This window comes from Myodes glareolus, chromosome 9 (assembly GCF_982192425.1).
Source record: "Myodes glareolus chromosome 9, mMyoGla1.1, whole genome shotgun sequence".
In the NCBI taxonomy this organism is placed as follows: Eukaryota; Metazoa; Chordata; class Mammalia; order Rodentia; family Cricetidae; genus Myodes; species Myodes glareolus.
In genome coordinates, this window is record NC_142034.1 from 36,524,008 (window position 1) to 36,545,416 (window position 21,409).

At 39.1% G+C, this 21,409-nt stretch overlaps 1 protein-coding gene across 2 annotated transcripts in view; it reads left to right on the forward strand.

Moving 5' to 3' along the window:
- Brip1 (BRCA1 interacting DNA helicase 1) overlaps window positions 1–21,409 on the forward strand; it is a 126,564-nt gene that overhangs the window by 73,673 nt on the left and 31,482 nt on the right. For both annotated transcript variants that reach the window (XM_087910144.1, XM_087910145.1), the window contains 2 exons: window positions 14,763–14,922; window positions 16,442–16,563. In XM_087910144.1, the coding sequence (XP_087766270.1) occupies window positions 14,763–14,922; window positions 16,442–16,563 (282 nt within the window). The remainder of the gene's footprint in view (window positions 1–14,762; window positions 14,923–16,441; window positions 16,564–21,409) is intronic.

Genomic DNA, 21,409 nt, shown 5'->3' on the forward strand with positions numbered 1-21,409 from the left:
CTTGGGGAATAGATTGGATAACTTTCTAGACTAAGGAGACAGTATCAGCAAAGTCATGGAAAATGCTTTAAATTTTATAAATTACTTATTATTTGCTTGTTTTTGTGCATACACATGTGCATGAAATGTATGCATGAGTACATGTGCCACAGTATGCATGTGGAGGTCAAGGAATAACTCTGTGGTATCTTTTCTCTCCTTCCACCCCTCCATGAGTCCTGGAGATCAGACTCAGCTCACCAGGCCCATGCGACAAGTGTCTTCACCTGCACAGCCATGTCTCCAGCCCAGAGAAAGTTTCTTACAGTTACAGTTTAGCTTAATCTGTGTGAAAAGGAGACTAATGGAAAGGAGATTGCAGGTTCTCATAAAAGAAACACAGAAAGACCTCTAAAGCTTTGGAAGTAGGCCTTTCAATGGCAAATCCTTATTCCTGTAATTTAAACTTGATTACTTGTGTAAGGGTTAAGGTCCGAGGATTATTCTGAGCCTCTCTCATGTGCTTTGAGAGCCTGCTGAAATTACTAGAAATCACAAGTTTTTGTGAAGAATGCCATGCTTCCCCCAAGACCAATTCGATTTTGACTCTGTTGTTTAACTTAGTAGCGCCCTGCCTTAGAAGTCACTGAGCAATCATGATTATGGGCTGAATGGGTTGAAGACTTAAAGTTCTCTTTATAGATGGCAAGATTCCATCGAATAACTTTGAAAAGGCATTGTCTTGTGCCAGAAGAAGCTTGCATCTTTTCTCTCTGTTGCAGACTTTGATGTTCCTTTATATTTTATAACTAAGTTGTGTGACCCATTTTTCTTGAGGAACATCTTCTCATTCACCATTGAATGTTAAGTAATAAAACGAAGTTTTTCTGTTCAGTCTCTATTAAGACTTTATATGTGTTATTATTTAGAATTAAGGTTTCTTTTTTAGTTTTTGTTTGTTTGTTTGTTTGTTAGTTTGTCTCTAACTTTGGAGGCTGTCCTGGAACTAGCTCTGTAGACCAGACTGGCTTTGTACTCACAGAGATCGGCCTGCCTCTCCCTCCACCTCCCGAGTGACTGGAATTAAGGCCACCACCGCCCGACTATTAGCATTAAGTTTTTATGTTGAGAAATTTACAATGCTACTAGTTTGATGTTTGCCATTTTTAAGCTAATCTAAAAGACAAACTAAATTGCTACACCTAAGTTTTATTTTTATTATTATTATTATTATTATTTAGATGTTTGACATCTCTGTAGGTAGAACACTGCTTCTGTGTTAAGTAGAAGAACTCTTTATGGTGTTAAGATCTTAGGGTTGTGGTAAGGTGGTTGTGCAATTAGAGGTTAGGCATAGTAGTTGTTCAGCTTATCTGCTACCTAACCACAGACATTGGCATACTTGTGTTCTTTCCTGTGGTCACTGGAAAATAGTGGGTGAACACAAACCACATTTTGGTAAATAGTTAAAATAGCTTGGTTAAGGGATGGCCTCGGGGCTTCGAAGATTGAACATTTGTTCCTGGCACTTTCACCCAGGCTGCTGGGAACCTCACTGATACTTTTATGACATCCCACCTACTGACTACCTACCGGAAGTCCTAGTTGTATGCCTGCCCAATCCCCAGTTTGTGTTCTGAGCCTGCTAGAGATCCAGACTGTCAACCAGGACTCTGAAGCAGGGGCTGGGACCTACGTCTCTCACCTTGATGCCACGACCCTCATCTCCCATCTCCCCAGTTTCCTTCTCTGAAGGTTGTGTATCCCATCTGGGTCTCTCTTGGTGGCCTCCAATTGTTTGCTTGATTTCTTTCTGCCTCTTTTTATCTTTCTCAAATTCTTTTTATTCTCTTCATTTTAAATTTTCCCTCTCGTTTCCTTTCCTTCCCCCCCTTTCCCTTTTTCCACTTTTATTTTGTTGTCTTGGGAATATATTTTGATTATTAAACCCTTAGTGGGTGCAGCTTTTTCCTTCCAGATCTATAAGTTGTCTCTCCAGTCAATAAAAAGTTTCTTTATTGTTTCCTTCCTTCCGTTTTTATAGATCATTGTTAGCATATGGAAACATCACAGATGTTTTTCTTTTCATTGTGTTAGAATAGAACCCAGGACTTTGCACATGCTAGGCAGGCAAACTCTGCCTCTATGTCCCTTTCAGCCATACTACAGATTTCTGTGTGTTGATTTTGTATCTTGCAATTTTAAATTTTTTTTAAACTTACTTTCTAGGGTTTTTGTTTTGTTAGTGGTGGTAGAGTTTTCTATGTATAAGTTTCTGTTCTTAGCAAAGACAAACAACCTCAGTTCTTCCTTTCATATGTCTCTGGATATCTTTTGTGTCTTTGTCCTGACTAAATGACTAAATGTCAGGACAAGGACTTTTAGTACAGTGCTGAATAAATGTGGCAAGAAGGGAAACCTCATGTTCTTCCAGATGGTACTAGAAAGACTTTCAGTTTTCTGTCATGCATAATACTAGCTCTGGCTTTACCATATATGTGCTTTACTGTGTTGTGGTACATTCTTTCCATGTCTATTTTGACAAGAACTTGAATTTTGTCAGATGTCTTTTTCCTCATCTAATGAGAAGGTCATATGGTGGTATTTGTCCTTTTGTCTATTAAAATGATATATCCTATCTATGAATGTGTGCATGTTGAGCTACCCCCACTTCCCAAGGTACTTCTATGATTGTGGTAACTATAACCTTGAACTTGGATTGCAATATTTTGTCCAGAAATTTTGTTCCTATGTTTATTAGTGATATTCTCCTATGTTTGGCTTTGGTATCAAGGTAATGCTGTTTTGTTGAGAGTTTAGAAAAACTCTCTAATTTTTTTGAAGGATTAGCATTAGTTTACTTTTAAATATTTGATGCAATTCGGAATGAAGACAGTGAATATCCTGGGCTTTCCTTTTGATAGCACAGTTTTGGTTACCTAGTCAGTCTTCTTATTAGCTAGAAGTCCATCTTCAGATTTTTCATGTCTTCATAATTCCATGTTGGTATATTGAATGTGTCTAGAGCTAGGACTGTAACGGTTGATAATACTCCCCGACAACCCTCCGACTTCTGTGCTCTCAGTCTAATGCCACCAGGTTTATTTCTGCTTTTGAATCGTCTCTCTAAACTAATCTATCTGAAATTTTATTTTATCATTTCAACATCTTAATTCTTGTTTTATTGATTTTTCTTCATAGCTTCCAGTTTCTATTTTATTTCTGCTTAGTTTTATTGTAAGAACCAGTCACTCTTAATTTATTAAGTTTTAGTTCACATATAATCTAACAAGGAGTATTCCATAATCAATTATGCTCTGATCTTTATTAATTCCATCTGCTAACCTTGTACTTAATTTGATATATATATATATGTATGCGTATATATGTATATATATAAATATATATTTACCAAACAAATATATATGCTCCTAAAAAACAGTGTTTAATAATTTATTTTACTCCCTTCCTCCTCTTTTTCCTCCTTTTCTTACAGTGCTGTGCTGGAACTCAGAGCCTGTGGTACCTGAGTTCTACCACTTGAGCCTTATCCTGCCTGTGTGTATGTGCATTGCTTTGGTTTGGTTTGGGTTCGGGTTTTTTGTTGTTTGGTTGTTTGATTGGTTGGTTGATTGATTAGTTGGTTGGTTTGGTTTTTCGAGATAGTGTTTCTCTATGTAGCGCCATGTATCCTGGACCAGGCTGGCCTCGAACTCAGAGATTCGCCTGCCTCTTGAGTGCTAGGATTAAAGGCATGTACCATCATCTCCCAGCATCTTACTTTATATTTTTATAAGTCTAATATTGTGTTTGTGTGTGTGCACACATATATAAATGTTAATCTCTATCGCTTTATAGTATTTTTAAAAATTTATTTTTGAGATTATGTTATGATTGCATCATTATTCCTTTCGCCTTCCTTCCTTCAAACCTTCCTGTGCACCCTTCCCCACAAACACACTTTCAAATTCATAGCATCATTTTTCACTAATTGTTGTTAACTCGCGTGTATGTGTATATTCCTAAATATAGCCAGCTCAGTCTGTGTATTACTAATTCAGAGATGACCATTTGGTATTGGATAGCCAGTTAGTGCGCTCTTTTTATGAGAAAGACCATGTCTCCCCCTCTCAGCGTTTGTTAGTTGTTTGCAGTCCTCTGTGTGGGAGTGAGGCCTTGTGGTCTTTCACCATCCACTTTGGCATGTCTGTTGTTACCGTCGTTAGCTGATGTTTAAGCACTCATGTTAGTGAGACTTTATTAAACACAATATCATAGCAAGTTCCTCTATCCTCTGGCTCCTTACGGTTTTCTGCCCCTTTTTCCGTAATGTTCCCTAAGCCTTAGATACAGGAGTTGTCTTAAAGATGTGTCCATTGATATTGGGCTCCACAGCTCTGCCTTTGATTGGTTGTGGTTTTCTGTAATGGTCTCTGATGTCGCAGAGACATCTCCTTGTGAGAGATGAGAACTACACTTACCTGTGGGACAAATGTTTAGAATGTAGTTAGGGATATGCTGGTTTAGTAAATTATAGTAACTTAAAATATGTTTACATAATTTCACACAATGCATTTTGATCATATTTGACCCCTACCCAACCCCTCCCAGGTATCCCTCCTTTCCCCCACCTAAATTTCTGTCTCTCTCTCTCTCTCTCTTTTTTTTTTTTTTTGAAGTCTTTTTTTTTCTACCCATATATTTTTAGGTGTGTGATCATCCCTTGGGGCATGGTCAACTTACCCAGAGGCAACAATGCTCAGAGAAGACTGATTCTCTGTCCACCAGTTGCCAGTAGTTCCTCAGCTAGGGGTGGAAGTTTATGTCGATATCCATGTAGTCTGATGCTTTTCTCTCTGTCTCACCTGGTCCCACTTGACCAGCTTTCCTCCTGCCTGCTGGTCCCCGCAGCCGCTTATAAAATAATCATTCAGAGGCTTAATATTAATTATTGCTTGGTCAATGGCTCAAGCCTATCACTGACTAGCTCTTACATTTAAATTAACCCATTTCTAATCATCTGTGTTTCGCCACATGACTTCATGGTGTTGCCTGTTCTCTAGGACATCTTGTTGCTCTGGCGGCCCCTGGCATCTCTTTCCCACCCTGCCCTTCACCTGTATCTCTGCTTGGATTTCCCACCTAGCTATAGTCTGCCCTGCTGTAGGCCAAAGCTGTTTTATTCATCAACCAATGAAAGCAGCACATATTCACAGTGTACAGGACATCCACATCACATCCCCTCTCTATACTGGGATTTGGTCTGGGTTGAGCTCACATGTGGTTTGTGCATGCTGTCACAATCACTATCGTTCATATGTATAGCTGCACCGTGTGTCTAGAGGATACTGATTCCCTGTATTCATCCGCTGTATCTGGTGCTTACATTCTTTCTGCCCCCTCTTCTGCAATGATCCCTGAGCCTTGGAAGGAGGGGATCTTTTTGCATACTTTCCTCATTTTTATATGTCCTTTAAAAGGAAATAATTCTCTTCTATACACAATATAGTTAAGGGTTTTTTTTAGCTTCATTAAAAAACAAAAAACAAAACAAAAAAAAAAAAACAGGACTTTGAACCCATAGAGGGCTGCCTGTCTCTGCTTTCTGAATGTTGGGATTAAAGACATGTACCATCATACTGAGCCCTAGGTTATATATTTTATATATTCATTCTCTATGACTTTTTATTATATAGATTCATTGTATTCATGGTAATTATTGGTACTTGTGTTAGCTTTCTATCATTGTGATGAAATACCTGAGAGGAAGTATTTTACAGAGGGAAAAGCTCATGTTTTCAGAGGTTTTAGTCTGTGGCCACTCTGCCAGATTGTGACAAGGCCTCATGGTAGAAGCACTTGGTAGAAAACTCACCTCATAGCATCTAGAAACCAAGCACAAGGAAAAGAAGGTCTCAGGGACCCAGCATGCTCTTCAAGGTTGTAAAGGAGTGATCTACTTCTGGGTAAGCCATGCCGCCTTACACGCTGCCTACCAGGCCTTCAGCCCCCCCCCCCCTCCCCGGCCCTTGGGTGACATGTACGTTCTACCCTTACAGTAGGTCAGGACCAACTGCTGTCATTTTCTGATTTGTTCTGGTTATTTTGTAGAAACTTTGTTTTTCTCTTGCTGATGCGTTTTGTGGCTTGTGAATCTCTTTGTTGGTGTGATGCTTTGATGCTTCCTCACCTGTTTTCTGTCACATGTTTTCACTATTTTCGTTCCAATCGTCTACATTGTAAGATGAAGCTTTTCCGGCTGTTGTCCCTACTGATTGCGTAGTTCAGGTTTGCAGCAGATTCAGCCTAACGGTATCTGACAGCGGTAATTTAGGAAACATTGCAGTATTTGGTTCTTGTACATTTGTTTTTCTCAGCCTGTAGTCTGTGTTGGTTCTCACAATGTAGCTCTGCCATCACATTCTGGTTAACATTAGTTCTTGTCTTTTTACAGGAGTATAGAAATGCAGTTGATTTGGGAAGGGATTGTTCTTAGTCTCCTCACAGAATCAAACACACATTTGATTTTTGTGTGAATAAATTTATACTTCTAGATTTCATTCAATGTTTGTTAAGCCATCACTTCTTAAAATAACAAGAATGGTCAAATACATACATTTTTAATTATATGCTCAATCCATGCATTAATGAATCTTCTGTTCATCAGTGTTGGTAAGTCAACAAAAGTTCAGAATCCATTTTTCAAAGTTAGAAATTTCTTCCATGCATAAATAGCTATAAGTTCCTAGTTTCTGTTCAAGAAATTTTAATTAACTAGATTATCCCTTGAACTATATGAATTACTTCTTAAGTTCACATTGTAACTATTGTGCTTTCCTATGTATCTGTGAGTATAAAATTGGCTGTTCTCAGTAGTGCAGCTCTGACATCATCAGACTCCCTGGACTTTCAACCCATTAGTAAGAAGAATACTCTTTTTCAGAGAATTTCAGGATCTTGTGTTTCTGTTCAGATTGCCAAAAACTGCAGTGAACCTTGTATTCACTTCAGGGTAGTATCTACCCAGATTCTTTCTCCAAGTGTAGTACTGACTGCGCAAGTACTCATCGAGATTTAACCCTGAAATGTTGAAGACAGAGTACAAAGCAAATGTAACCATTTAAGTAAGGATTACTGTGTGGGTCTTTTTATAGTTTATATTTGAATACTGAAAACTAAGGCTGTGCTCATCTTACGTTAACTAAACATGTTATTTAGAAAAACTACTAATTTTTCATTTTTATTAGTATTTAAAAATACTCTTATTTCTAACCTACCACTCATAGATATGTGTATCACCTGAATGAAAGAATATAGTTCTCAAATATTAATACTTCGTGAAATGAATAGCAAAGAATCATCTTCAGATGGAAAAATATGATTACATTTTACCTACGAAGTAAATTATGTGAATAGGATTATAGGAGATAGTCTATGTAGGTAGGACTATTAAATACATTAGGACTTGAGTACTGGCTATTAAAGTGAGTAAATTGCAATATTATGAAGAGAAACATATGCCAAAAACCATTTTCCAAAGGGCTAGGATTGTAACAATACCAGTAATGAGGGCAGAGAGGTCTTAATGCAATTTGCACTTTCTAAAGTTTCAAAAAGAGACTCTGGGTTAGTGCGTTATTAATGTACTGAACATCTGGTCTATAAAAGCTACGGACATCGGACAAATGCAGGATTCTGACTTATTGCCTCCCTGGTGACATACTGGTTTTAAGAAGCTTGAAAAAGTGAAATGACAATATCCAGATAAGACACAGGCATTCCAAAGTATTCTTTTAATTTGTGAGATGTGACTTTTTCAAAAACTTGCCTCTAAGGCTAATGAATCCAAGTAATGTGAACAGCAATTGGTAAACTAAATCATCTCTATCACTGTGTGTCAGCTAGTCTCCGAATATGACTAGTATTTACTTTTTATGAGCTATAAAAATAACTTAGGAATACCTTGTGTTTTTTTTCTCACGTAGTAAGCCTGAGAAACAGAGGCAGGTCTGTGTCCAAGTACTTTGCTTTAAGCTGCTTGATTGCTAGGTACCTAGCTGTGATATTTAAGAGACCGTAGCCACCGAGTTGTGCATCCAGTCACTCCGGACAAGAGGGAAACAATTAAGCTGTACACACATGCCCTTTGAGGGTCACCTGCAGTGAGAACAGAAAAGGTGTAGACAAGTATTTGTTTGGCAAAATTGAAAAGGAGAAAGAGAGCCAGGGGCTGGGGAGAAGAGGCCAGGAAAAAGGAGATGGAGTAATGAGAAGGGAGGGAAAGCTAATGGACCTCACCAGCAAACCCCCAGCCTGCGTTCGGGTCCTCTGATATATCACTTCTCCCCTCTGTCTCCTGTCATCTTACTAATCACTTGAATAATCTTTCGTAGAAGACTTGGCCCCAGGTTTTGTAGTTGTGTGATTCTTGTTTGTTTGTTTTGCTTTTGTATTTGCCTTTCTTTATCTTTCTTGATTGACCATTGGTTTGAACTTTGTTGATTATTAAGTTCATCTGACATATTTATAGAGCATTTTCTACATGTGATGCATTCTAGTATTAGACAATCACCAGAGAACTAAACATTAAAAAAAAGTTAATTGCCTTCCTTACATTTCCGGGGATGAAAAGTTGAAGTTAAACGGGGTATAAAAAGATACGGATATGTTAGATAATGTTATGACTTGATGTGTGTCTGCTAACAAGCCTGTGTGGCAGCTATAGCCCCCAGTCTGGTTACATTTGAAGAGGGACAAACCTCCAAGGATGTCCTTAAGGTTATACGAAGACCTTGAGGATGGGTCCTGGTCTCATAGCCTTGGTGTCTTTGCACCAGAAGACACTAGAGAGCCCGTTGCTGTCTGCATAGGCACAGGCAAAGGCCACGTGAGGACATGGAGTAAAGGAGGCCATCTGCACGATAGGAAGAAGGCCCTTTTTTCTCTCTAGGACTGTGAAAAATCCATTTCTGTTGTTCAGTCATTTAGTCTGTGGCATTGTGTTACAGCAGCTCAAGGGGTCTGATACAGTTGGAGAAAGGGAAAAAGAATTCTGGGGCTATCAGAGATGGTTTATAGTTCTGACGGGATGATTTAGGAAAGTTTGTTTGAGAAAGTGATGTTGAATAGAAGTCAAGGAGGGAGGGAAGGAAGAGACAGTTTTGATGGCTGGGGGAATGTTTAGGTGGAAAACCTTGTAGTAGGAAAGGCTGGTGTGCGCCTGTAGCAGTGTGTGAGATGAATAGAGGTCAGAGAAGGGGCCAGGGAAGCCCACAGTGCAGTAAGGCTCTGGGTGAGATTCTAAGTGCAATAGGAAGCCTTTGGAGGCCTTGACTTAAGCTTCCGGGTTGTTTGAAGCAGTCCCATATATCCCAGGCTGACTATGAACTGTTGTGTAGCTAAGGATGAGCTTCAGATCTTTTTGTGTCTCTGCCTCCTGAGTATTACAGGTATACACCACTGGTTTTGGTTTATGTTTTGCTGGAGGTAGAACCCCCATGGATTTGTGCATGCAAGACAAGCATCCTGCCAACTGAGTCACATTCCCATCCCTAGCCTTAGTTTTTAATGGACTGTGCTGAATGCTATGTGGGCAAAAGCGGGGACTTCAGAAAATGTAGGAAGAACAAGACAACAGTTTAACAAAGCCTAGTGAAGCAGGGTGGCAGATGATTGGTGACTCAGGAACACAATAGCAGCAAAACTAATGAGAAATGTTTAAGGTCTAGGTATCATTGGAAGCTGATTCTGGGAGGATTGGCTAGTGGCTTAAATGCTCAGTGATAATAAGAAGGTAGGTTCGGGGGCTAGAGAGATGGTTCAGCAGTTAGGAGCACTGGCTGCTCTTTTTAGAAGACCCAGGTTCAATTCCCACCATCCATGTGGCAGCTCGCCACTGTCTGTAACTCCAGTTCCAGGGGATCTCACACCTTCACACCAATGCACGTAAAATAAATTTTAAAAAAAGCAGAAAGAAAAAGAAGGTAAGTTTTCTTATTGGAAATATTTCTTTTCATTTTTGGGAGTTATTTTTATGTATATGGATATTTTGATAAATTGCCTTGTGGGTCCTGGGAATTGAACCTGGGTCTTCTAAGAAGAGCAGCCAGTGCTCTTAACCACTGTGCTATCTCGCCAGCCCCAGTATTTTAAAATGGGGATATAGTGGCTAGCGAAATGACTCAGCAGATAAAGGTGCTTGCCGCCAAGCCTGACCACCTGAATTAAATCCTTGGAACACACATGGTGTAAGGAGAAGACCAACTCGTGTGACTTCTGCATGGATGCCATGGCACCTGAGTGCAATCATGTAAATTTGATAGTATTTTTAATTTTTTAAACACAATTTTTTAAATTGATTCCTTGGGAATTTCACACCATGCACCCCAACCTCTCTCATTTCCTAGTCTGCCCATATCCGCCCTCCACCCTTGTAACCTCTCCCCCAAAAGAAAATAAAAATTTTAAATTTAAATTAAAAAAAAAAACCAAACCAAAAAAAAAAAAAAAAAAAGCAAACCATCTTGTCAGTCCTCCTGGACAATGACCTTTTCTGCCCTCTCTCCTTCCAGTCATGGCTGTCACACCTCCAGCTGCCTTACTTGTTCGGCTCCGCTCTGTCTTCCCCGCCCTCCGTCACATTCATTTATTGTGATGATATTGGAAGCTATGGTGTGTCACGCAGTATATCCTTTTGCCCAAATAGCCTTATTTGCAAATGTTCATTCTTTCTGCCTCTGCTACACCGCTGTTACTTAACGCTTCCTGCATCTCAGATATCTTGCTGCTGTCCTGTGTCATGGGGATCCTGCGACTATGGTTTGGCAGGACGGGCCCCTTCGGTACTCCAGCAGCTCATAGATGGGGTAGATGCTGGAGTGGGCCAACTCAGGGCCCTGAATCTGGGCCTGGGTGGTACCTGAGTTGATCAGCCAGGTCTCAGAGCCCTCTGCCCCATGCTACTGCTATCATAGTGGCTGGCTTTTCTGTGGCCAGCAAGGGCAGGGCCAGCTTGGATATCAACATGGCTTCAGTTGGCAGCCCAGACTATGGACATCTGAGGGACCTTTGGTGATACCAACGGCCTCAGACATCAACACAGACCCCAGCTGCAGTAGGGCCACAGACCCAGACATGGCCCTAGGCAGCAGCCAGGCCTGGATGTTACCATGGCCTCAGGTGACAGTGCAGGCTCTCATATCTGCCTGTTCCTCTCCGCTGTAGCATCTCCAGCTCCAACTCTCTCCACAGTGTATGAGCCACTCTGATCCTTGTTCTCACCCATCTCCCACCATGTGCTCTTATTCTCTCTCACCTCGTCATAGTGGCACCTGCTGCCCAAGGGTGGGTACTTGGGTGGCTTCTGGCTGCCCCAATAGTTTTTTTCTTAAATAGGACTTTGTTTTCAACTTTAAGTAAACTATTATTTACTCTTTTACTCAACATGTTTAGTTTTGTAATTCATTCTTTTGGATTCTTAATCGCTTATATGGTTTTTAAATATTTCTTATGTATCTTTTTCCTTAGTCAGTTCATCGGTATTGGTGATCTTTTTATAAACCAACTCTCATTTTGTTCAGTTACTCAGCATTTTCCTCTCCTCTTTTGTTTCTGTTCTAATCTTAGTTTTCTTTTACTAACTTTGCTCTGTGGTGCAGTGTATCAAACATAGAGCTTTGGGCGTGCTAGGTAAGTGTCCTTCTACAGAGTAGAGCACTTTTAAACTTGTTGAGACAGTCTCACTTGTAGCCTAGGCAGACTTTGAACTTGCTACCCTCCTAACTCAAACACCCAGTCCTGGGATTTCAGAACTGTTTTTCCTCTTTAATGTAAGCATTTGCTTCATCTACACACTTCTTTCTTAATACCCTTTTGTTGTGCTCCTTACTTTTGGTTGTATTTCATTTCTCTTGACTTCAATGTAATTCATAACTTCCTTTTTAATTTCTTTTAACTCATGGTCACTGATCAGAAGTATATTGTTTAATTTCTACATCTTTCTAAAGTCCTTAGTTTTCTATTGAATCCTAGTCTTATTCTGTTGTGGCTGAAAAAGATGTGATTCTTTTTCAGTCTTGTTAATTTTGTGTGTATGTGTGTGCATGTGTGTGTGTGTGTTCATGTGTGACTGAGTGAAGGTTCAAAGATAACTTTGAGGAACCAGTTCTTTCCCTCTGCCATGTGGATCCTAGGGATGGAATGCAAATCATCAGTCCCAGGGGCAAGTGCCTTTATCTGCTGAGCCATCTTTCTGATTCTTGTTAAATTTATTAAGATTTGTTTTATGACCTAACACATAATAGATATATACATTTCAGAAGAATTAGCATTCTGCTACTGTTCTGCGTATACCTCTTAAGACTTCCAGATTGTGGGATTGTTAAGATTTTCTACTTCCTTATTGATCTTCTGTCTGAATATCTTATCGATTTTTTGAAGCTTGGGTATTTCAATCTCCTAGTATTACAATGTCATTGTATGTTCTGTCAATTTTCCCTTGAAATACTTGGGTGATCTTAAGTAGGCTTGTATAAATGTGTGCTAGTTGCATGTTGTTGGCAAATTGGCCTGTTATCTTTACAGAATGTCTTTCTTTTGTCTCCGTGATAGTTTTTGACTTGCCTGTTTAGTTCAGTGTGGATTGTGTGAATGCTTACCACTTATTAGGAGTATCTTTTTTCAGTCTTTTAGTTTAATTCTGTTTATAACCTTAAGTCCAAAGAACTGATAAGGAAGATGGTAATGCTGTTTGCTGTAGGATAATGCTCTTGTGCACTGCAAAGATTTGTCACTCGTATTGGTTTAATAAAACGCTGATTGGCCAGTAGCCAGGCAGGAAGTATAGGCTTGGCAACCAGACTAGGAGAATTCTGGGAAGAGGAAAGACAGAAAATCAGTCACCAGCCAGACACACAGGAAGCAAGATGAGAATGCCTAACTGAGGAATGGTACTGGGCTACGTGGCTAAGTAGACAAGAATTATGGGTTAAGTTGTAAGAGCTGGTTAATAATAGACCTGAACTAATAGGCCAAATAGTTTATAATTAATATAAGCGTCTGTGTGTTTCTTTGGGACTGAACAACTGTGGGACCAGACAGGACATAAAGTTCCGTCTACAACTATTTCCTCATTTTCTGGTTCTCTACAGTCTTTTCCTCTTTTCTTGCCTCATTTTTTTTTTCTTGGAAAACAAAAGATAGTATAATAACTCCTTAGTTGTGTTTTGAGAGTTTAAACGAGTTCTTCCTGCTTAATTAAAGCAAATTTGAGTACTGTTTTCTTTTTAAGATAAACTCTCACTGTAGCCCAAGCTTATCTTAAACTTTGGAACCTAATACCTCTACCTACATGTTAGTGCCACAGTATTTAGGCAATATTGATTTGTTTTTTATTTTATGTAGTGTTTGCATGTGCTGTGTATTGTACATGTATATTTTTGTTGTATTGTATTAGCCTCTGTGTGATATGATATGTGTGTTATACCCTGTAATGTGTCATATGCTGTGTGAGTATGGTGTGGAGCACATGCTGTGTTTGTGATGTGATGTGTGCATGCATGTGTGTTATTCTGTGTGTGTTTAATGTGATATGTATTTGTGATACATGCACATCATGTTTACATGTATTGCATGAGTAGAGTGAGTTTGATCAAGACCTTGGAGCATTTATGACCTGAAGTTTGGTAATTGTTGTTATCTCTGAGTCAAGAAATCAGTGATTAAATATTACATTTGTTTTCAAATTCAAGGAAAATGGTATATCATTGTATTAAATTCCATTAAGTAGCAGCAGTTATGGAAACTTGTAAAACATTTCATCTGGTTTCCTTTACTCTAGAGATGGTACTTTTATTCAATTCTTCATCGCTATTCTGTAGAGAAGTTTAAGTAATTTACTGTTGTTCTATACTTCATTGATTTTTTTTTTAAAAATATCAATCTTTTCTCATCAATTAAAGACCCATTTTGACCCCTCCCTACATACTGTTGTTCTGAATTTGTCAAGAAGGTTTTTGTACTGTCTAACTCCTAACACAAGACTTTTACTTCAAAGCAGTGCATATTAAAAAAATCAAATTCTAGCAACCAATTCATGAGGCATTTCAAATAGAAAATACTTTCAGTAATGACAGTCCTATGAGTCTTAACATAATATAATATTATGGGGAAATTAAGTTATTGATCAACCCTAATCATTGAGTAAATAGCAGTAATAGAAAATTTGGTTTATGTTCTTTTAAATTTTGTTTCTAAGAACAATAAGTTGTCTTAAGAAAATAAATGAGGTTTTGTTTGTTAGAGAATTTCAGTTGGTTTCTTGGTACCTCGTTACACTGTGATAACTCGTCCACAGAGCAGTAGAGCTCATGACATTCAGATGTGGTGAAGACAATTCACTGTGAAGTATTGCCTCTTACCTAGTTCTTAATTCATTTTTGCTCGTTTTCATTTGTATTTAATTTTCTAATGTATTGAAATTAATGCCTAACTCTATGTTTAGATTATTAAAATGACATATATTCAAGCTGTTGATGTGTTTCAAGTGTTCATCTTGCTTTGATGCATACATTTTATTGTATTCTGCTCTAATCCATGTTTTTAAGATTGTTTTAAGGTAGGGCTTTTCACTGTCTCTTATTTTTAATCTAACAATACATTATTAGAATGTGTGTATATTATGATACAGGTTAAAATTTGATTTTTTTATTCTAGTATTTGTAATTTACAAATAAGAGTCTTTGTTCAGCTAGACTGCAGAATCAATTTTCTCTATCTCCTTTTAGCTATTAGAGAAGTTAAGAGAACGTTGGGTTTCCACTGGCTTATGGCATAGTTTGGAGTCAGTGAAGACGGTCATTGCAGAACCCCAAAAAGGAGAAAAAACTGATTTTGATGAATTGCTGCAGGTGTACTATGATGCCATCAAGTTCAAAGGAGAAAAAGGTAATAGGAAATAATTTTATGGTCAGTGAAAAGGCTTTTTAAACTATAAATCAAATAGAATTTGATTGTGTTAAAATGTCATTTTATATTGTCTCTTTAAGTGAATTGTACTTGGGAAAATTATATTTTATAATCTTAGGTAAATAGACAGTAGGTTAAATAAAAAGAACATTTATATTCAGATATTAAGCCGCCTTTTACTACCTGAAATATTTTGTGCAAGAAGGAAGGTAAGGTAGGTGTAAATATCTTCCTCAATGACCAAGTAAGGTCTGCATGTTTTACACAGGTAATGTAGCTGGTGCTTATAGCTTACCAAATAACATAAGCTTAAAGGGTTTTGTTGTTGTTTGTTTTAGCTTTGTTTTGTTCCTGTTGTTTGAAACAGGGTCTCACTCTGTAGACCAGGCTGGCCTCAAGCTCTCAGAGATCCACCTAGCTGTGCCTACAGAATTAAACTTAGGTTCTTAAAACACCAGGTGTGGTGTTTGACTGTCATCTCGGCACTCAGAAGAAGTCAGGGAAGGAGGGTGGTACGTGCATGCCAGCCTGCATTCAGATCTTGTCTCAAACAACAGAAAGTAACTGAGGACTCAGTTTCCACATTTGAGAGTTTGATGAGCGCTCGTAGCAGTGGTTTAGGAGCAGTGCAACAGTGAAGGTACTGTGAGTCGTTAATACGTTTTTAAAGATATATTTTATAATCTTATGTGTATGGGCCTGAGTATATGTGTGTACATCACATGTGTACAGTGCCCAAGGAGGTCAGAAGAGGGCACCAAATCCTCTGGAACAGGGGTTCCAGGCAGCTTGAGGTACCATGTGAGGGTTAGAAACAAATACATTCTTAAAGACAAGATTATAACCAAGGATGAGAGAGCGAGAATCTCAATTCTTGGGGAGCAAAGGGCTAGGGGAATGAGAGTTCAAAAACGGTATGGCTTACGTACTGAGTACTGTCTCAGAACAAACCAGAAACAAGCAAAACCTCCAAACAAAGCATCCCAGAGGATTGCTACAAGAGCGGGCTGCATTCGTGCTGGTAAAAGTAATGATTGGATTTTAGTTTCTTTATTTAATGCTTCAGTTAATTTGCTGCTGCTTCTGAGCAAAAGTAACTTTTTTACTTTATTTTATTCTATTTTCTTTTGGTTTTTCTAGATGTGGTTTCTCAGTATAACAACCCTGACTGTCCTGGAACTTGCTTGTTTTGTAGATTTGGCTGGCCACGAGTTCACAGAGATCTGCCTGCCTCTGTGTCCCGAGTGCCGGGATTAAAGATAGGCGCCACCACGACTGGCTATAAGTAGCTTTAAAAACACACTGTTTGTCTTTGATTTGCTACCATTTCTATCTAATTTTGTTTCCTTATTTAGTTAAAGATAATGAGATTCAAAAACCGTGTCTCATAAAACAATCCCAGGTTGCTTTAAATTTACTGAAAATACTTACGACAAGAATAAACAATTTCTGAGAATTTTGAGTATTTTTTTTTAATGTTTAATTCCTATTGCTTAAGATGGAGCCCTTCTCATAGCGGTTTGTCGCGGCAAAGTGAGCGAGGGCCTGGATTTCTCAGATGATAATGCCCGTGCTGTCATAACAGTAGGAATTCCTTTCCCAAATGTGAAAGATCTTCAGGTAAGTCATAAAAGCCTTGAGGTGCTCCGTCTATGTGCTCTATGTAGAGTTAACTATATGGTTTTCCTGAATCCTCAGGCATTTAAATCTCTGGGGAATCTGAATGAATGAGAGTGTTTTAGGAGGAAATTGTATTTTTGCATATTGTTTTGTTCAATAAAAGTGATTTTGAAAGTGAAGCCTCTGATCAGCATCAGTATCACTTGTGAACTTGATGAACACACCGCCGTTTTCTTCTGGCCTCTCTCAGAATCTTCTGAGTCAGGAACAGTGCTGTTGAGGCCACAATTTGTGCATCATCAAAGCTCTCAGCGAGATACTCACAGGTCCCCTGGGGATTCCAGAGTCCTTTCTTTTTTATATAGCTCTCTAGGGCCCTGTTGTACCGATTGCATGGCTTTAGCCATTCCAAATTCCTTCTAGTCTCTTCCACTTGAGTTCAGTAGGACCGCTGCATTGAGCTTGTACTTCAGTGGTATGTACTGTCGGAAGAAAGCCGCTCAGACAGGGAGTGAGAATAGTGGAGTTCACTAACTGATCCCCAGTCTCCTGAACAAGTCCTGCGTTGTTTGGTGAAAGGATGGGACAAGTTCTCAGCACAAAGGAGATGTATTTGCACCAGAGGGACAAAGGGCAAGGAAAAAGAGGCAAAGACAGGAGAGAGATTGAGGGAAACAGGAAAAGGAACAAAGGTGGAAGGGGGAAGAGATATTTGCCCCAGAGGGACAAAGGATTACCTCTGGTTAGAGAGGAGACAGCTGTGGCCCATAGGCAAATGGCAGTTTATAAAAGGAAAGGGGGATCCCCACTTTATGATGAGTTGTTTGTTTTGATTGGGCATGTTAATTAAGACTAGCCAAAAGAGAACTTTTGATTGCTGGACTTCAAAAGATGGACATTGGTTGTCAACATCAAGAGGAGAAAGTACCAAATAAGGGAACAGACAAGGTGGCTGGCTTTAGGAATATAATCTAACAGTTTTTAACAAGGGGAGAAGGGTAAAAGACAAACCCTGTTGTTGCCATGTTTGCCATGCTTGAGCCTACTAGAGACCTTCATTTGGCATCTATGCCTTGAGAATGTTTGCTCTGTTTTGCTGTTGCTCTGACTAGAAGAGTCATGCCTAAAGCAGCATCTAGACCAGGAGTTCTCAACCTGTGGATTGCTACTCCTTTGGCAAACCTCTGTCTCCAAAAATATTTACATTACAATTCATAACAGTATGAATTACAGTTATGAAGTAGTATTACATTACAAAAATAACTTTATGGTTGGGGTTACCACAGCATGAGGAGCTGCATTAAAGGGACACAGCGTTAGGAAGATTGAGAATCATTGGTCTAGACAAAAAAACATGTTTCATTATCAGTGTTTGCTTCCTAAGCTTTATTCTAAGTTTATTCATAGTAGTAAGTGCTAAGGTGGTGTATTAGGCTTCTCCAGAGAAACAGAACCAACTAAAAAAAGAATGTAACCAGGTGGTGGTGGCGCACGCCTTTAATCCCAGCACTCGGAAGGCAGAGGCAGGCAGATCTCTGTGAGTTTGAGGCCAGCATGGTCTACAAGAGCTAGTTCCAGGACAGGCTCCAAAGCTACAGAGAAACCTTGTCTCGAAAAACAAACCAAAAAAGAATGTGCATGTGTGCGTTTTTATGTGTATACGTGGATGGACTTGCATATTCATTCAGTTACAGGAGCTAACTGAAAAGTTCAACAAAAGCCAAATACAGGCTGATTGCATGGCTTATTTCAAGAAGCTGAAAGACTTAGAATCACAGGCATTGATGATCTAGCCCCATCCAAGGTCAAAGGCCATCCCACACACACACCCCAGAGATAGCCCTTGCAAGTTTCAGGGTCCAAAGGCCAAAGAACTTACAATCTGACATCCAAAGTTAACTGTAACAGAAAAATGAGTCGGCTTCAGAGGGACAGCTAGAGAGCTTTCTCTCTTTGCCTTTATTCACTTCTTTGGGGCTCACAGCTGAACGTCTTCCTCACTGAGTTTGCTGACCCACAAACCATCCAGAAATAACGATGTCCTAGGCATCCCTTAGTCAAGTAGTCAAGTCAGCACCACAACTGGCAGTAGCCTCTCTCAGAGAGAGTTTTCTTTTGTTTCCCACTGACTTTTGAAGGTCCTAGCAGTGAGAGAACAAGACTTGGCACTTCTAGCCACTGAGCTGGCCCACTGAGTACTTTCACAGCATACAGCCAGTTAAGGTATCATGCCAAAATACAAGTTCTTTCAGTAGCATAGTTATCTTCACTATGATAGTAAGCACTATAAACTATATGTGCTACTTTTAATTCTCTAGTGTAGAACAGTTTGGGGGTAACATTAATAATAAACAAACAAAGATTATTTCATCAGCTTTGAGTTTTCCAAAAACCTAAACTTCTTCAGAATTTCTACATCCTCAGGAGAGTATATCATCCAGTGCCTCTTGATCTAATCCTTCTAGGGTTTGCTGGCCTTGACAGCTTCTGTTGTCTGCAACTACCAATGTTTCTCTTGCCAACATGCTAGGCTGTGTCTGCTATTCTGAAATGGCTAGTGTTGCCCAGACAACTGTTGTGGGGTGACGTGTGCTTTGGAACACCCAGTGTTCACCATCAACAACTTTCAAGCTAAGTTCTGCAAGAGCCCAGCTCTGCTGTTGGCCCACCGTTGTGGTTTCAGAAATGATTAACATTTAGTATTTGTTATATTCTTTTCTGGTTTTTCAAAAATTCTTTAAAAATGTTTATAAGAAAAATCCTTCTTTTGATTTTGTTCTACCTTCAACAAATGTAATTCTAGGCCTGTTTGTTATCCAGAACTTGGGTTGTTAATGCTTTCTTTCTCTGTTAATCAGTTTTCCCTTCCTCTCTTTTGGGTTCCGTAAGGTGGATATGCACGTGTGTGTATGCCTGTGTCTACATATGCAGAAGCCACAGAAACATCAGGAGTCTTCTCTATCACTCTCTAACTCACTTGCTTAAGACAGGTCTCTCACTGAGCCTGAAGCTCACTGTTTTAGCGGCTGGCCCCAGAACCAGGATTCACCTGTCTCCCCAGCATTTAGATTTCAGGTATGTGTGGCCGTGCCTGGCTTTTTGTGTGGTCTCTAGGCATTCGAACTCAGGTCTTCTTGCCCGCATAGCAAACGTTTTTACCATCTCCCCAGCTCTAGTAGTATTTTCTTTTTCAGGAATATCAGATGTAAAGGAATGTATATTTCACATTGTCATATGTCTGTATCAGTCCTGTATGACAAATCTAGACCTTAGAGACTTGAAGCAATAATTATTTATTATAGATCACACATTACAGAGTGTGGCTGGCCAGCACCAGTTACTGAAAAATATTTATTTGTCTACCACAATGGAGCGTAAAAGAAATACAAAATTTTCACATTTTGATGAAATCCAGTTAAACTACTTCCTGCTTTAGGAAGTTGCTAGCAAATTCAAAGTCATGAAAAGTTTGCCACAGATAATTTCTTTTGTTTCTTATATAAATTTAAGTTTAGGTGTATGATCCTTGGTGAATAGATTTTTATATTCAATACAAAATAAATTTCCTACTTATATCAAATTGAGTCATTTGTAGACACCAAATTGTGATAGAATTTTTTTTTTATTTATCCTGCCAATCTCTGTCCTTCACTTACAGAGTAGTTCATAGTGAGGAAGAACTTACCGTTGGCTGTTTGTTTTCCGTGTCTTTGTGTTTTTGTTTTGTAGACCTTCACTCTTGCCCTTTTTTGTTTAGTTGTTTTATAGTACACTAGAGGCTGAATGTCCTGTATCCAAAGTGCTTGGGACCAAAGGTATTTCCTTCTGTGAGCATCTCTCATCTGAAAACTGAAGTGGTCTGAACACTGAAATTTATTGGGCTCCATATTAATCATCATGTTTCAGACTTCAGGGATCCCAGCCTGTATTTTAATCCCTTCCTCCTTCCTTTTGTAGGTTTTAGTCATTTTGTTAGCGTTTCTGTTTAGAGTTATAACTACACAGAGATCTACCTGCCCCTGCCTTCCAGAGTGCTAGGATTAAAAGTGCATGTCACCACACCTGGCTATTACTTTTTAATTTATTTTTTCTTCTAATTAAAATATAATTACATCATCTCCTTCTTCCAATCCCTCAAATGCCCCCACCACTCCCTTTCAAATTCATGACCTCATATTCTTTAATTATTATTGTTATATATGTACAAATAGGTATGTAAGTGTAATCTGAGTCTGTTTAATATTACTTGAACCTGTTTTAACAGGACTGGCCACTTAGAATTGGATAACTTTGGTGGGTTTTTTGTTTGTTTGTTTGTTTTTGTTTTGTTTGTTTTTGTTTTTTTTTTTAAAAAAAACAGAGTCTAACTATGTAGGCTTGGCAGGCCAAGAACTCTCTAGGTGGACCGACCAGACTGCCCTAAAACTCAGAGGTCTACCTACCTTTACTCTCTGAGTGCCAGGATTAAGAACATATGCCACCACACAGGCCTTTATTATTTCCTAATGCATATGCACAAGGATTCATTCATTGTGTTGTTTCTGACTGTTATGTCTTTGACTCTGCCAGGTGGTTTACACTGAAGATCATGGCTTACCTGGGTCTTCTCGGGGTTCCATAGGCTGCATTCTCAGCTGTAGTTTGGGATCCACTTCCGAGCTCATTCAGGTTCACTGAGTTCAGTGTCTTGTGGTGAAAGGACTGAGAATTTTCAGAACTCGGGAGCCGCTTTGGTTTCTTGGAAACTGCTCCAAGCTGCTGCTGTAGAGCTGTCTTGGAGGTCCTCTCCCAGCACTTTGACCTTTCCTCAAGGTCAGTAGGATGCTTCCTTGTACTGTCAGCTCAG